The 18,483-nt window shown below is 28.9% G+C and overlaps 1 protein-coding gene across 3 annotated transcripts in view; it reads left to right on the forward strand.

Moving 5' to 3' along the window:
- The first annotated feature begins 214 nt into the window (after positions 1-214).
- The window catches only part of LOC111691033 (alpha-N-acetylglucosaminidase), a 51,683-nt gene continuing 33,414 nt past the window's right edge, over positions 215-18,483 (forward strand). For 2 of the 3 annotated variants that reach the window (XR_006941562.1, XM_046956251.1), the window contains exons 1-2: positions 215-362; positions 8,958-9,112. Coding sequence is in view for 2 of the 3 variants with exons in the window: in XM_046956251.1 (XP_046812207.1) it covers positions 305-362; positions 8,958-9,112 (213 nt within the window). In the remaining variant the exon portion in view is untranslated. The remainder of the gene's footprint in view (positions 363-8,957; positions 9,113-18,483) is intronic. The other variant, XM_046956250.1, reaches the window with a different exon arrangement.

Raw genomic sequence — 18,483 nt, forward strand, 5'->3', positions numbered from 1 at the left:
GGTAAATAGGCAACGAAAAATAATAACAAAATTAAATAGAAAGAAATAGAGAGACATGACAAGGTTTATGCTTAAAGATACGGTCGTGTTCTGTTTCATCATTTTGTATCTTGCATAATAAGTTCGGCGTTTGGCTGAACCTGTAGTGGCATGAATTTTAAATTTCGATTAAAAATCGGGATTTAAAATTTCCAGTTTTTATAATACAAATCTAAAATTTGATTTTGTGGCAACACTATCGTCGATCATACAAATTAAAATTTTTCTGTTCTTATGCGGGCTTTTGTTCAGTACATCTTATACAATGGGCGCTAGAGAAGCGTTGGTGTCAGTTTTCTTTATATATTTATCACATTCGCTTGGTAATTAAAATAAATTCATATATGCATGAATTATCAATAGATTATATTAACGTATAATTGGCAGTTTATGCATTATTGGAAGTGAAAATTATAACTGTGTCGAATAATCTTAATAAATAAATTAACAAATTAATTCATATGTATATGCAGTGAATCAACTAAGTTTTTTGCCTACTTTTTTAAGAGAATTTTGTTTTTTGTTCATCAGAATTTGCAGGACAATAAAGTATTTTGCATTTTTAGAATTCCAGTTAATTTCGTTGCGTTATTCAAATTATTTTTTAATTATTTTTTAGAATTTATTGTTTTTTTTTTTTTTTTTTGTTAAAAGGACAAGTGTTAAGTATTTTTCAATTGTAATCTCCAAAAATCATATCCTTATTGTGTGAAACAGAGTTATTTGCGTTAAAAAATATTTAAAGAAAAATAATGAGGCCGTTCCGATGAAAAAAAAGTTTTTAGAACAAGTGTAAAAAACAAGGGAAAAAACGGATAAAACTGTATTTTGGTACTTTTTTTTGCACTTCATGCTTTTGGTACTTTTTGTTCTTCAAAAGGTACTTTTTGAAATTTCTATAATACTAAGTGAGATCACATAAAAGGGGTGTTTTTGGTATTTTATCGTTCTTCAAAAGACACTTTGAAATTTCTATAATATTGAACCTAGAAACATGAAATTAAGCACGTATGGCCCGGATTAAGTGAGATCCGATAAAAGGGGTAATTTTGGTACTTTTCGGTTCTTTAAAAAGTACTTTTTGAAATTTCTATAATATTGAACCTAGAAACATGAAATTAGGCATGTATGGCTCGGATTAAATCAAATCCCATAAAAGTGCTATTTCTGGTACTTTTTGAAATTTCTATAATATTGAACCTAGAAGCTTGTAATTAAGTATGTATGCCCGGATTAAGTGAGAATCCATAAAAAGGGGTTTTTTGAACCTAGAAACATGAAATTAAATGCCTGAATTAAGTGAGATCCCATAAAAGGGTTGTTTTTGGTACTTTTCTTCATCAAAATTCACTTTTTGAATTTTGATATAATATTGAACCTAGAATCGTGAAATTAAGCATGTATTACCAGGATTAAGTGAGAATCTGTAATAGAGAACTTTTTGGTACTTTTTCGTTTTTCAAAAGGAACTTTTTAAAACGTGAAATTAAGCATATAGAGACCGTAGTAAATGATAACATATAAATGGGGACTTTTTGTACTTTATCGTTCTTCAAAAGGCGCTTCTTGAAATTTCTATAATACTGAACCTAGAAACATGTAATTAAGTATGTATGGCCCGGATTAAGTGAGAACCCATAACAGGTAACTTTTTCGATCTTTAAAAGGTACTTTTTGAAATTTCTATAATATTAGACTCACAATCTTGAAATTACCACAATTTTACAAATTTAAAATTTTTTACAAAACCTATAAAACGGCCCGCTAACAAGGTAGCAGGTTATAAGCTAGTATCATTATAAAAAATATTAAAGAGTTGCGTTTCTGACTGATTGATCATCGCACAGCCTAAACGGCAGAAGCTAGAAACATAATATTTTGACACAAAATCTATTTTTGGTTATGTAGATCAATTTTTAGATTTTTAGAAATTCATATTTTTAGGGTGTAAAAACGGGTAAATTCGGTAACCTGATATCTGCAAACCTAAAAGGGATACTACAAAAAAAAAACTGTACATATTTGGTACTTTTTTGAACTTTATGTACTATTTTAACCAGTGAACATAGAAATAAAATTTAGATCACATTCGTACCTTATTGAAAAATTACTAATATAAGTTTGGTACTTTTGGGACGTTTAAGGGGTAAAAATCTTATTAATTTTTGGTACTTTTTTGTAAAAGTTTGTTTCCTATTTATTGGTTTTTCTATATACATATTTATAGGCTCCCACTATGCAACATTTTTTTGAATAAATCTTTTTACATCACTAGGAAGAGGGGAGCGGCACCTCCCACATTAATTAAATACAAAAATTCGTTTATCTGGGTATCTTATTCTTAATGTTGCATCTGATAATTAATAGATCTTCTGAATATTTTGCAGAAAAAAGGGCGGACCTTCATCTGGGGAGCTTGAAGCCCCCACATTTATTAAATAAAAAAATATATCTATGAAACAATACAGCTTTAATTTTACATGAAGAACTTTGACATTCAAGTGAACATTTAGAGAATAATGGGGGGCTTGACACCACATATTCAAGGAAAACAATTTATCTTCTCCAAAGTCCATATACGAACTAGGAAAAACACTATGTTTAGATTTTATCATCTAAACAGACTTTAGGTAGCTTGGAATCAATATAAAGTGCAGTGTCATGTGGTACAGGAAAAATCCCGATATCGGGATCCCGGGATTTCTAAATCCCGAAAAATATAAATAAATTTAAAAAAAATCTTAATAATTTATCGACAAAAATAACATTTTCTTTTTCATATTACAATATGAATACATTAAGTATGTGTTTACTAATGCAAAAGCTTTCCCATAAAAAAAATTAATTCAAAGTACTTAAAATAATAAAATAGTTATTTAAATACAGTGCTTTCTAGATACACCACTCATGTGACCATCCGTCTTGAGCTAAATATCGGATATATGGCTTTTAATGGCCGCTAGGGAAACACTATAAAACTGGTCTATATCAAGAATAGCCATCGTAGTTCCAGCTTTTGCTAAGCTATAAGCAATATTATTTATATTTATATATCGTGTCCTCTTACCCATATAAGAGAACTATCATCTCGCCATCTTATTAACATGTTGACTACCAGTATAGATTCTGATATTTATTGTCCTTTTTATACTGTACACCACTTTAGTGGAGAGGGTATATTGGGTTTGCCTGAGTAGCTCATGAAGACAATGTTGAATTTCGGGCCTCTTTTAACCCAAGCCCGCTTACAAAGCCCTATTCAAAAAATGACTTTAATGTCCACTATTCACTTAAAAATACATTTTATGTAACCGTAAATTAATCCTCCAAATTTTATGAGGATCGCCTAAAACGGGCGGCTTTTGGGAAGCCCCCTATGAAGCAAATTAGTTTTTTAACAATAAATTGCTTAAATATATCGGAGGCGAGGTACAAATCAAGCCAAATGCTTTATTATGAAAACTAAAACATAATTTCTTACTTGTTATTTTTAGAGTATAGTCATATTAAATCTAAAAAATTACTCAATGAGTTATGTAATTCGATTTAAAAATAGGCCGAAATGTTTAAAATTTTATGATTCTGCTTATTTTTTAATCAAAAACTATTAAAATTCTTTTATTTAATATTTTATAATGTACTAGCTTATAACCCGCTACCTTGTTAGCGAGCCGTTTTATAGGTTTTGTAAAAAATTTTAAATTTGTAAAATTGTGGTATCCTCTCTATTTCTTAATGTTGTACTACCGATATTTTACAAAATTCAAAAAGTACCTTTTGAAGAACGATAAATACCTAGGTTCAGTATTATAGAAATTTCAAGAAGTACCAAAAATCCATTCTCATTTTCAAATATTTCTCCATCACTTTTGAAGAAGGATGTTTAACAAACACCACTTTATATCGACGTATATGAAATAATAAAAATTGTTCATTAACAACCGGACATAGCCCTTTCCAAAAATATATGTTTCATTCCATGAGCAAACAAAAAATATTAATTTGTAAACTTGGGTAATTAATCTTATAAATGTTAAATAAAATGATATTTTCTGCAACAATTTCTTTTAATTATGCTTAAAACATCACAATTTAATTAATTGTTATACCCTTCACCTTCGTCAGAAGGGTATATATAAGTTTGTCATTCCGTTTATAATTTCTATAATATAATTTTCCGACCCTATAAAGTATATATATTCTGGATCTTTATAGATATCGGAGTCGATAAAACCATGTCCGCCTGTCTGTTTGTTGAAATCAGTTTTTAGAGTACCCCAGATATAGGCGAGATTCGAATCTTCAATAATTCAGTTAGACATGCTTTCGAGAAGATCGCTATTTTAAATCAGCAAAATCGGTCTATAAATAACGGAGATATTAGCATAAATCCTCTGAAAATTTCATCTAAAAAGCTACATTTTTGTCATGCTTTGTTAAAAAAGCAACAATAACACTGTGAATTGTATAAAGATGTACATGTGCGTGTGTAGATGTATTTAGTTTTATTCAGCTGTGTATTTCGTTTTGTATGTATGGATGCTGTTGGCGTCATTGAGTTGTGTATTTTGTTTTCGTTTTGTTATTGTGAATTCTGTTCGTATATTTGGATGTAGGTTGGTTTTATTGCGTTGTTTATTTTGTTTTTCTGTGTTTTTCGTTATGTATGTTTAGATGTCTGTTGGTTTAGATGCCTTGTGTATTTTGTTTTTTATTTCGTTTAGCGTTGTTGTTGTTCAGATTGTTTTGCTTTTGGTGTAATATTAATGTTGTCGGGAAAATATAAAACTAGTATTTTTAAAATACGCTATGGTGAAGGGTATATAAGATTCGGCACAGTCGAATATAGCACTCTTGCTTGTTTTTTCATGCTTTGTTAAAAAAGCATCAACAACACTGTATATTGAAAAAGATGTACACGTGTGTGTAGATGTATTTGGTTTAGGGCAAAGAATAAATAAGAAGTGAAACGCTGTCAAAAAGTACCTAAGTCTACTGTCAGTCGGTACCTAACTCTAAGAATGTATTAGTAGAATTCTCAAGCCAACATAGTTGCAAAAAATCGGATTTAAAAATTTAAAAAAAAAAATTATTTCATTTGAATTTATATTTTAGAAGATTTCATTAAATATTTTGCAACATAATTTATCTATAAACATTATATATGAACGTATCATTGCTTTTTAATCTGCAATATTGAAATAATAATTAAGTTAGTTGAAATATTTTTTTCTTGTACCATACGAAAATTTACAACATTGTTCTTTTTTCGTTTTAATTTCAACAACAAAAATTAAATGTCAAAAAAATAAAAAAAAATATTTTTTTTCGTTTGTAAAAAATTAAATCTTTTCGGGCTATTAAATATATTGAAAGTGTGCAAAAAAATAATAAAATATAACGGTAAGTGATAAAAAATATTTTCAAGTTCTATAAGCCACGAATTTTCGCGACAAAGTTTTGAAGTTTGGAGAGAGAGTAAGTTTCTTACATGTGTGTTGGAGTTACACAGAACTCGTCTGTGAGAAGAGCGTAACGTTGTTGTTGTAGAAAAATGACAGCGTTTCACTTCTTAGTGTTCAATGGTTTAGGGTTCTATAGTTGAAACGAAAAGTCGACTTTTCGACTCTTTTAATTTAGTTAAAAGTCGACTTTTCGACTTTTTGCATTTTATGAAAAGTTGATTTTTCGACTATAAGTATTTTATAAATAGTCGAGTTCGAGTTTTTCCGACTATTATAGAGTTTTTGACTTTTTTTCCACTTTTTTTGAGTTGTTTCTACAATTTTCGAGTTTTCGACTTTTTCCGACATTTTGACATTTTTCGACTTTCAGACTTTTCGACTTTTTGGAATAAAATAGTCGACTTCGACTTTTTTCGACAAAAAGTCGATTTATAGAACCCTAATTTGGTTTTATTCAGTTGTGTATTTTGTTTTGTATGTTTGGATGCTGTTGGCTTCATTGAGTTGTGTATTTTGTTTTTATTTTCTTTTTGTGAATTCTGTTCGTATATTTGGACGTAGATTGGTTTTATGTATGTTTAGATGTCTGTTGGTTTAATTGCCTTGTGTATTTTGTGTTATATTTCGTTTAGCGTTCTTCTTGTTCATTTTGTTTTGCTTTTGATGTAATAAAAATGTAGTAGGGGAAAATTTTTAAAATTTATAAAACTAATATGTTTAATGAAGGGTATATAAGATTCGGCACAGCCGAATATAGCACTCTTACTTATTTTTAATAACAGTAATTATATAAGCTCCACAAAAATCGATCCCACAGATCTCCACAGTATTGGTGTCATAGTTTTTGGCGCGGGTTAAGGAAGGTCAATCCTTAATAGTAGATATTGTAGTAATATTAGATGTGTCCGATTAAAATCGATAATGGGATGAGTTTAAACTTTTAAATAAGTAAATTAACTCAAATTTCAACAGACTGTGAAAATATTTTTATTAATAGAAATAATTCATAAATTAAAGTTTTTTTTATTTAGTAAAAATGAAATGAAAATTAAACCAATAAATTAAATTTTTCGTTTTCTTTATTATAATAGATATTTTGAAAGTGTCTAGCCTTGTGAACTTGGAAGCAATTTCTAATGTTTTGCATCGGCAGTTTCTGAAATATGGATAAAGAACTAACAAAATTAAATTTGCAACATGAAAAATTTAAACTATCATACATATGTATGTACATTAATACAATCTATAGACTATACCATATTCTTCACATTAGACTAAACTATATACTAGACTATAGACACCAATAATCAACGCTTCAAACCTTTGAATATTTTAAAAAATATTTTGAACTAAATAGCATTTTTTCAAAATAGTTTCCATATAGTTTGAATTGTTTCTATCGGAAAAAGTATAAACATGAAAATAAGATCATTTTTGGTGAATTTCTTGACGAACTTTTGAAGATATACGGAAATATTAGGGCAAGTACCAGTAAACATTATGTGCATACCGAAAAAGTTTAAAAATGAGTTTAAACAAATTGTGGATAATTTGGGGCAATCATTTTCAAACACACACGTTTTGTAGCCCTATTATCACGTTTGTGTACTAAGATAACAACAAGTAAAAATGAATAATACTTAATACCAAAGTATAAAAAGTAGTCCGACTCTCACATATAGGAAATTACTCACTCGCATCAACGAGTTCCGACAACTCTCTTGTGAGAAGTTTAAACTTGTCAACACGATCAAAAGTTTACCCTACTTTTTTATCACTTTTAAGGATGGTACGCGAAATTTCAGCTATCCAATAAAAACCTGTATTTTTTAAACAGATTCATCAATTTTCACATAAAATATTGTTTAATTTTCCTAAACAACAAATTTAGTTCCAAATATAGAGTCATGTGTCTTTATTCATATTTGTGGACCCTGTAACATTAACAAATACGGGCCGATTTTAATGAAGTATTTTTTTATTGTGTATGACTTGATAAATTAAAATTATGCTGATTATAATAATTTTATTCCCATATAAACAAAAATATTTAAGTTTAAATTTTTGACCATGACTTAGCTATCTTTTTTTACAAAAAACTTCCCTATTAACGACAGCAAAAACAATTATTTTAATGCTAATCGATTTTATACACCTTGATAAATAATATATAAAACCAGTTTGTTCAATTATCTTTCCCGGACATTGAGTAATAGTTTCTTGAAGTCAAAGTTAAATTCTGCATAATGTACATTATACGTTATAAAGGCGTTTTCATTAGGTTTTTAGCATATGACATTTTTGTAAATAGGAAAGCAATAAGAAAACTTCAAAAGAAATTGCTATAATTTAACGGTTTATGATCAAAAACGTTTTATTAAATTAGTTTTATTAATTATCTAAATTATACACTAGAAATGTATAAGAATATGAAATAGCCATATAAATTGTATGACATATCCGGGTATGTTGGGTATTGATGTACGTAATTTTGCTCGGGTATAGACAAGACGGTTAAAATAGTCTTTCAATTATAGGATGACTTTGCAGTAGTGTTTTTGTAAAATATTATAGGGATCGGTCAATAATCGATCCTACCTCCCATATAAACCCTCATTAGAAAATAAATTAACTCACTTAAAAATACAAGTATAGCAACTAAATTCTACATAAACAGGTTTTTTAAAAAATCCATTGTATCACTTCTAAAATAGGAAGCATTCTACTTTTAACATTGCAAAATATAAATTTTTATAAATTTCAAAAATTAGAAGATTTGTTTCTTTGTTTAGACATAATAATAAAATATGGGTAAAAAGTAACATTAAAATATTATTCGAATATTCGACAAAAATTGTTCAAATTACTCTTTATTCTAAATTGGAAATTTTTATTCGTTCGAAGAAAAACAAAAACTGTTCCTCGATTAATCGAATAACAACCTTACTTTGCAGCCAAGGCTTAACTTGGAGTGATGGTTTATTACCTACTGTATATTGGAAGCTTTTAGTCTTATATGGAGCCTCTTATCTTCAATATATGTATGTGGTATGATCATATTGTGGGATGTTCACATTGTTTAGTGGTCTTGAATAATAAGTTGGATGTTCAAGAATGTTTTTTGAAATAGGTTTGACAGACAAGACAGTAATCTAATAGATCTACAGGATGATGCTAATATCAAATCCTTTCTTGGCTTCGTTATCATTACGAATATGATTACTGATATACTTTTTAAACTTTAACCAGCCAGTATGAAAGTTGAAATGGTGATATAAAATACAAACAGTTTTTAAGATCGGTCAGAGTTCTGTACAATTGTCTATATATGTCCGAATTGCCTATAAATAGCATTTTGAGAATTTTTCCAGGGCATAATGTTTTATTCTGTTTCTTATTAATATACGAGTATAAACATGTATAAACAATAATAAATGTTTTTTTGTCTTCAAGTATTTGCAGCACAAATTCCGAAACAATTAATAAATGAAACTCCCAAAGAAACGCAGTTGAAGGCAGTTAGAGAATTGGTTCACCGCACACTGTTGGAAAAAGATTTATTGTTTGAAATCGATATAAATAAAAATTTAGAATTTCGCAGCTTTCAGGTAAATAAAAGGCATTTTTGAACAAAATGCGTATTGCACTTTACTACAAGGTTGTCGTAATCCAAAATTTGTTTTTTTGACTTCTTATGCTGGTAAGAGTTACTTATGTCAATATCATTTATTTGTACATATGTTCCATAATATCTTGCATTTCCTTTCCTTTTAAGTTTTTCACAGAGCTCACTAACTTGAATTGAATTAATTTTTTATTTAGCAATAAATGAATCTTTTTAATATAAAAATTATATTAATTAGAAAAAAATAACTTATCCATAGTAATAGATTGGGTTTTAAATAAAAAAAAATCCGATTTATAACTCGTTGATTTTTTGTAGCTTTCAAATAAATTTAAATCGCTGTAAATTTTATGTGTCAAATAGAGTATGTGTTAACAAAAAATAAAAGATTGATTTCTCATGGAATTCATGATATACCGAATTTTACTATTCGCAATTAATATTGACATCAGTGATTTTCGATAAATTTCACCACTACTCTCATATTATTAAGCCAGTTGTGAGCGCTAAAGAAATTTTCTGATCAGTTATGAACCGATCTTCATAAGATTTGGTAGAGAGATTTTGGTTCGTAATAAACTTAGTTATCTCCAATTTCTGCGCTGTACTCGCATTTTCCAGGCAGTTAGCGTTTACGTAATTTTAAACCAACCCTTATAATTATAAACCAACCCTCTTAATATTTAGCAAGATAATTAGGGTTTAGGGTCAATCCTTAAAAAAGTTGGAAGAGATATTTTGGATTGTATGAAACATAATTGGGCCGAGCATATCCGTACTTTTAAGGCAATACTGCGAGTTACAGACATTTTTTGAAGGGTAAGGTCAATTATGGACCGATCATAGAGATTTAAGTTCCTATAAAACATGTTTATGCCGAATTTTACCGCTATATATGCTTCCTCTAGATAGTTATGAGAGTTTCAAATCATTTTCTGAATGGGACTTCATATCAGAGTTACAAGCCGAGACGGTTCGCCGAATTTCATCACTATTAATGCTTCTTTTCGCCAGTTATGAGCTTTAAAGGCATTTTCTGGAGGAGACCGTATGCTCTTATAAAACATGTTTATGCCAAATTCCACCGCTATGTATGTTTTCTATATCAAAGATACAAGCCGTGACGGCTCAAATCGGCGGGGGCTGGCACTGGGAATATTTTGCAAGCCGCGCCGCCGACTTCTGCTATCAAGTCGTACTGTCATAAAATACTAAAGTTTTGTGATAGGCTAAAAAAATTGTTGAAAGAAAAAAGTCTTAAAATAATAACACCTTCTATGATATGTTTATAGTTTTGTCATAACTAAACAGTGTAAATCAAAGTTAAGGTAAAATAGTCTTCATCGCGCCGGTGATAGTATTTAGAAGATGCCGCAAGTGAACATATGCAATTTGTACGTAAACATGACATGAAATATTTTCGGCTTAATCATTAACAGCTGTTTATGTTTTTAAACAATTTCGTTTTTCAAAATTAAAAAGAAAATATTTTAATTTTTTATAAAAATGGATTGTATAATCCAACATTACAATGTCCGATAAGCCTTTTATACACAAACCTACTTTTATATCAGTTTTTGACTTGCTTTTGCCATTTTTACTAAAAATATTTGTAATAGTTGTAGCCATATAGTAGTATATAGGCGAAAGGACCTAAGTCCCTCGTCAAAGACCTAACTGGTGAGAATGTATTAGTAGAAGCACAAAAATAAACACAGTTGTTCAAAAGGTACTAAATAAAAAATGTATTTTTTGGACGTTGTTTTCTTTGTGTGTTATTAATGAAATTTTATATGGCAGTGAATGAAGATATTAGTTATTTATATTTTTGAAAAGATATTTTATTTTAAAACATAATATAAACACGTCTTTTTGTTATTTTTTTGTTGAATTTAAAAAAGTATGTAAAATACTTTTTAATTTTCAATACTAAAATGTACAGCTTTTCATTTTTCAATTTTAATTAAAATAAAATGTTAAAGAATAAAAAATATTTTTTTTTCGTTTGTAAAATATAAATTATTTTCGGGGTTTTAAATAAATGAAAAGTTTTGAAAAAAATAATAAACATTAAGTTTAAGTGATAAGAAAAACTTATAAGTGGTACTATCCCCGCAATTTTGCGAAGAAAATTTGATGTTTAGTGAGTGCGTTTAGTTCTCACAAGTTTGTTTTATTCTCTTAGAGCTCGTCTGTGTGAAGAGAATAAAAATTTTTCTTTGGAAACCCCTTCAGTTTCGCCTATATGTACTACTATATGGTTGTAGCCATAGAATAGGTATACATAGAAATGAAACTGAGAGTGACAGAACCTAAGTCTGCTGTCAAAAACCTAAGTCGTGAGAATGTATTAGTTGAAAAATATGCAACCCAACAAACACAAACTCTTTCGTCTAAAAAGTTTTTATATTTTTGTTTGATATTATATTTCGATATTTTATGAAATAATGTTTTGAATTAGCCATTTTTATTCAATATCAGTTGACCAATGTAAGAAAGATCTTCATTAAAAATTATTCTTAATTTTAAATAAACTCTTTGTGTTTGCTGGGTTGAGTCAATATTGACACTCGAAAATTATATTAAAAAAATAAAAACGATTGAAAAATTTGTTTTTTTTTCTGAAAATATTTTCAATAATTTTATAGGAAAAACATAACTTTTAGGAGTGTTTATTGCAGCAGCAGGGGCTATTTTGCCAAAGGAATTGTGCTTATGCTAAAATTAACGCTTGATATGAACGATTATTGTTAATTTCAAAGCAGCCCAAATGCAGTCAAAATACACCCTACACCACACTAATGGGAACGGCATTTTGTTTATGTCTTAAAGTTTGTAACACCTGCGTCCATGTAATGATGTAATCCGTCCATAAATTAGCCTATTGAACTTTTTTGTAAGCGGTTTATGCTATACAAGAATAGGGTATTTATAAAATTCGACTCAACAAATTTTATATATGCGAAATTTTGACTATATATTGTTATAATGAGTAGTACGTTCATTAATTAAGCAAACATCAATCTCTTGAATATAACTTCTACATTAAAAAATACTAAATAACTTATTGCTACTTACTCGCAATGGGGTAGGGTATGATGAATTCGGATACATTATGTACTTTCGTATTTTTGTTATTTTATTTAAACAAAAATAAAAATACTCATACAATTGTATTAAATTCACACAGAACCTGTACATGTGAGAGAGTAATATTTCTTACTCTCAGTAACACTTCTATTTATTTTTCTATGGTTGTAGCTAACTCAAATTTAAAAAAAGCACACTAACTTATGAGGGTTGCTCACAGCCAGTGTTGCCAATTTAGCACTTTTAGTGCTAGATTTAGCACTTTTTAAACTCATTTAGCACCCAAAAATATAATCTAGCACCTAGTACCTTTTCTAGCATTTTTCAAATATATTTTACATATTTTGTTTTCGTTAATTTTAATAGTTTTTTCTGTAATAATATGTTTACAAAGTATGTGTAATATAAAAGAAAGTTTTAACCGGTTATTTGTAGAATTATCGATTCGTATAATATTCAAAAGAAATAATTCAAAAATTCTAAAAATTTTTTAGAGATATTTAAATTATTCCAAAAAATCTACTACTAACAATAATTGTTTCAATATAGATACTATATAGAAATTCGCGCCACAGGACCAGAATATATCAAAAAAATAAAAAAATGCACAGTAATACGTTTTTAAGAATTTTCCATTTTTTTTTTTTTGGAATTGTAAGAATATGTATTTTCATTAACAAAAAAGTGTTACAAGTTATAGCAAATTGGTTTTATATTTCAATAAAAATTTCAAATATTTTTGTTAAAATTAGTAAAAACTTTAAGTTATTGAACAGACACATACTGTACAAAGAATTGAATTTTGTGTCTTTTTAATTCCAAATATCATAATGATAAACTCAATTTCAAAAATATTCACATAGAAAATTCAAATGATCAGTTCTGGAATTACTTCTTAAATCAATATTTTTTTTAATTTTGAGATTAAAATCAATTTTGGGAAACAGTCAATTTATATTTCAAATATATTTTCAACAAATTTGTTATATTTTCACTGCTTTTAAATTGAAATTTTTAAACGCCGTATTTAAATCATCCCAAAATAAGTGGATTTGGTAGGTTCGCGTACTAAGCTAAAACCTATATTTATGCAGTTGAAAATAGTACAAAAAATAGAGCAAAAATCTAAAAGATAGATTTGGAAAATCCACTTTTTTGGATTGTTAAAGTAAGAATCGAAAAAAATCTATATATAAATTTGGGTGCTACGGTAGGCTATATGCTATATGTTTGTTAGTGTGCTAGTCAGTCTGCTGGTTGTTGGTTCAATTCCTACAAGAAACTTTGATCTTAATTTACCCTCGGTAAATTGGGTTGAGTATAATTTGTAATTGTATTGTAATAGATAAATTAATAAATCTGTATATAAAATTAAAATTAGTGTTAAACTCGTTCCATTATAAATGAAAGAAATAATATTTTCTTAGCACTTTTTTCTAGTATTTTTTCTTTATTTTTAACACTTTCTAGCATTTTTTTTGAAAAAAAAATCTAGCACTTTTTCCCAAATAGGTTTTGGCAACACTGCTCACAGCAGTCATATTTTTTCGTCGTAGTAGTTGTATAGAGCTACCAAAAACATTGTTACAACTATTGTAGCAACTTCTGCCATACTACGCACACAACATTGATTGTGAATTGAATAATTATATTTCAAGTGTTAAATTTACAATTTATAGTATAAATTATTTCTTTAACTTCAATCTTGTAAGAAAATGTCAAATGTCAAAACTTTCAGTTCTAATATTCACAAGGGCCCAAGGTTGTTTTTTAACAGGCGATTTATTATTATAACGGTAACGGTTCGTTTAAAGGAACTTTAACGATATTGGTAATTCCGATAGTAATGTTTCTATATTCGGCTGTGCCGAATCTTATATACCCTTCACCAAGCATGTTTTAAAAAACAGTTTTTATTTATTTCACATGTCACACATAACATACACACAAACAAATATAAATGTAACAGAAAGAAATATTAACCGTTGTACTGTAATACCACCGTCAAACTGTATTACGACCCTCAAACAAATATGAGCTGTATTACCAACATATTACTGCTTTATCTCCTTGTTCTTTTTATACCCTTCACGTTCGTGAGAACAGAACAGCATCAAAACATACAAAAAAAATACACAAATACCAAATACATCTCCACACGCACATATACATCTTTATCCAATTCACAGTGTTGTTGTTGCTTTTTTAACAAAGTATGAAAAAATGTGGCTTTTTTATGAAATTTTCAGAGGTTGTCTCGGATTTTTGCTCATTTTTGCTCCGTTATTTATAGATTTTGTTTGAAAGCATGTCTAACTGAATTATTGAAGATTCGGATCTCGCCGATATCTGGGGACCTCTAAAAACTGATTTCAACAGACAGACAGAAGGACATGGCTTAATCGACTCCGCTATCTATAAGGATCCAGAATATATATACTTTATAGGGTCGGAAAATTATATTATAGAAATTACAAACGGAATGACAAACTTATATATAACCTTCTCACGAAGGTGAAGGGTATAATAAAAAAGTCGTATATTTGTATTATATAATATTTTTTTATTATTTCCCAATAGTTTATATCAATCCCTATTGAAATAAAAACTAATTTGCGTTTATATAAAATTAGAAAATGCAATCAATCAAACAATTTTAATAATTTTTTTTTAAATAAACCAGATTTGGAATTAAGAAGAATTAAGTTAAACTTAAGAATTAATAATTTTAAAATATAAAAGCAAATTGGAAAAAATTCAAACAAATGTTGATTTTTTTGGATTGTGCTTGAAGTTATTTGAAAATAAACAAGAGTGTTATATTCGGCTATGCCGAATCTTTTATACCCACCATCAAATCACTGATATATATGTAAATGAACTTTGATATTTTGAATATTTTATTATATATCGATATTAATGAGAACATCAGGGTAACATTTGAAAGAGGTCCATTAATGGGGGTTTTACTATTGACAGTGCTAATTATTATAGCGAGTAAGGGTATTTATACGTACATATATGGACCAATTCTCATAAAAGTCTCTAGGAAGATTTCAGTTCCTTCTTTGTTTAAAATTTCATCGATCTACTTGTATTTTGAAGCCATTAAGGAGCATTAAAGTCATAAAATATGGTAGTGAGATTTTAAATCAAAATTGTTTTATGTCGAGTTGCATTGCGGTATTCGTATTTTTCGCGTCATTTTTTGGGGCGGAATTTATATGGGGTGGTGTTATTATGAACTGATCCTCATAAAAATTGATAGAGAGATTTCGGTTCCTATAGAATAGATAGGATATTAGCTTACACGAAACTAGTTTATGTCGAATTTCATAAATCTACTAGTATTTTTTAAGACAGTACTGAGCTTTAAAGTCATTTCCTGAAGGGGCCTTATATGGGGGTAGCGTCAATTATAGACCGATCTCCGTAAAATTTTGTAGAACGATCTTGGTTCCTACAGGTTAGGTTTATATCGAATTTTATCGCTTTACTGGTTTTTTAGCCCTTTCCTTTTTTTGATGGGGACATTAAATGGGGGTAGGTCAATTAAGGCTCGATCCACATAAAATTAAGTTAAGAGTTTTTGACTGGCAAGGAACTTAATTGAGTCGAATTTTATTACTATACTCGTATTTTTAAGCCAGTAATGGGCCTTAAAGTATTTTTCTGATAGGGACCTTATGTTGGGGTTAGGGTCAATTAAGGCCTGTTCTACATAAAATTTGGTAAAGAGATTTTGGGTTGTGAAAAACTTACTTCTGTGAAATTTCATATACTCGTATTTTTAAAGCAGTAATGAGCGTTAAAGTACTTTTATGGAGGGGACCTTATATGGGGGTAGGGTCAATTATAGACCGATCCACATAAAATTTGGTGGAAAGGTTTTGGTTCCTAAGATACATACTTATGTCAAATTTCTTCGCTATATTCGTATTTTTACGCCCATAATTAACGTTAAAGTCGTTTTCTGAAGGGGGCCTTATATGGGGGAAGGATCAATTGTGAACCGATCCACATAAAATTTGGTAAATTTTGACTTGTATAAATCTTACTTCTGTGTAATTTCATTGCTATAATCCTATTTTTAAGCCAGTAATGAGCATTAAAGAAAATTTATGGGGAGACTTCTTACGGGGGCAGGATCAACTATGTACCGATCCACATAAAATTTGGTAGAGAGATATTGCCTAGTATAAAACTTATTGCTGGGAAATTTGGTAAGATTTTGGCTAGTATAAAACTTACTTCTGTTAAATTTCATCGCTTTAGTCGTATTTTTAAGTCAGTATTGAGCGTTATAGTAATTTTATGGAGGGACTTTATATGAGGGGTAGGGTCAATTATGGACCGATCCACATAAAATTTCATAAAGATTTTTTGGCTGGTAAGATACTTCCTTATATCAAACTTCATCGCTATATTCGCTTGTTTAAGCCAGTTATGAGCGTTAAAGTCATTTTTTGAAGAGGACCTTATATGGGGGGTAGGGTCCATTATGGACCGATCCACATAAAATTTCATATATAGGTTTTGGCAAGTAAGAAACTTACTTATGTCAAATTTCATCGCTATACTTGTATTTTTAAGAGAGTCTGAAGGGGACGTTATATGGGGGGTAGGGTCAATTATAGACCGATCCACATAAAATTTCATAGAGATTTTTTGGCTAGCAAAAAACTTACTTATGTCAAATTTCATCGCTATACTTGTATTTTTAAGAGAGTAATGAGCGTTAAAGTCATTTTCTGAAAGGGACGTTATATGGGGGGGGGGGTGTTAAATTTGGTTGAGAGATATTGACTTGCATGAAACTTATGTGTGTCGAATTTCATCGCTATATTCCCATTTTTAAGCCAGTAATCAGCTATTTAGTCATTTTCGAAAGGGGACCTTATATGGGGGGTAGGGCCAATAATGGTCCTATGTCCGCCATAATGCAGAATTATTTTTCAGACGTCAAAAAACTGACCTATGCGAAATATTGTGGTATCTGCTTCATAAACAACGAATTTGTGAATATTTGAAGATAATTGTACATTATTCCGGGGGGTACATTTGTATGGGGGCTATGTGAAATCGTTGACCGATTTTGCCCATTTTCAATACCAAACATTTCTGATCAATAATATATATTTTGGGGAAATTTCATCTCAATATCTCTTATTTTGTGGACGCTATCGTGCCAACAACAGACAGACGAACGGACATGGCTAGATCGTCTTAGAATCTTACGAGGTCCCAGAATATATATACTGGGGTCTTACAGCAATATTTCGATGCGTTACACTCGGAATGACAAAATCAATATACCCCCATCTTTTTTGATGGTGCGTATAAAAACATAAAACTTGATTTGAAAGCATAGTAATATAAAGTAAATAACACAAGTTCATGAAAGGTATAAAAGCATGTAGTGAAACACAACATTACTCCCCCACCAGTAATATAATTGAAAGAAAAATAACTATTATTGAATGTGAAAGGTTGTATTAGGTTTTTGATTTGTATTTGATAGTTGTGTTGATTTTTCCACATGTGATCAATTGAATGAAATTTTATAACATTACCACATTGGATATTAAAAGTGTTTTTATTCCTTTGAAGAACTTTAAAGGGCCCTTCATAAGGCATTCTAAATTGTTCGGTATTTAAATAAAAAAAAAAACATATTCACAATTCCACAGATCTTTAGGTAAAAAACAATTATTACCATTACTATGATGAATAACTTCACTTTGAACTGTATTTAAATGTAATTTTAATCTTTGAAGTAGTTCATCAAAAGTTTGAATATTATTATTTTTAACTACCAAATCACCAGGTAGTCTTAACGCTTGACCATAAACTAATTCAGAAGGACAACATTTGAGTTCTTCCTTTATTGTTGGTCGAATTCCCAACAAAATAATGGGTAATTGTTCAGACCAACTTTCACATTGTTACTAGATTTAAAAGCAGTTTTTAATGGATTTTATGTGTTCCTATAAGTTTCGTTAAATCACTGAATAATTTAGAAGTAAATTGTGTTCCTTGGTCAACCCTAATTTTTGGTGGTACGCCCATGCAGTTAGAAGCCATAATATATATACATATACATATATATTATATATATTTTATATATATATATATATATATTATATATATATATATATATATATATATATATATATATATATATATATATATATAATATATATATATATATTATATATATATATTATATAATAATATATATATATATATATATTATATATATAT

This window comes from Lucilia cuprina, chromosome 2 (assembly GCF_022045245.1).
Source record: "Lucilia cuprina isolate Lc7/37 chromosome 2, ASM2204524v1, whole genome shotgun sequence".
Classification (NCBI taxonomy): domain Eukaryota; kingdom Metazoa; phylum Arthropoda; class Insecta; order Diptera; family Calliphoridae; genus Lucilia; species Lucilia cuprina.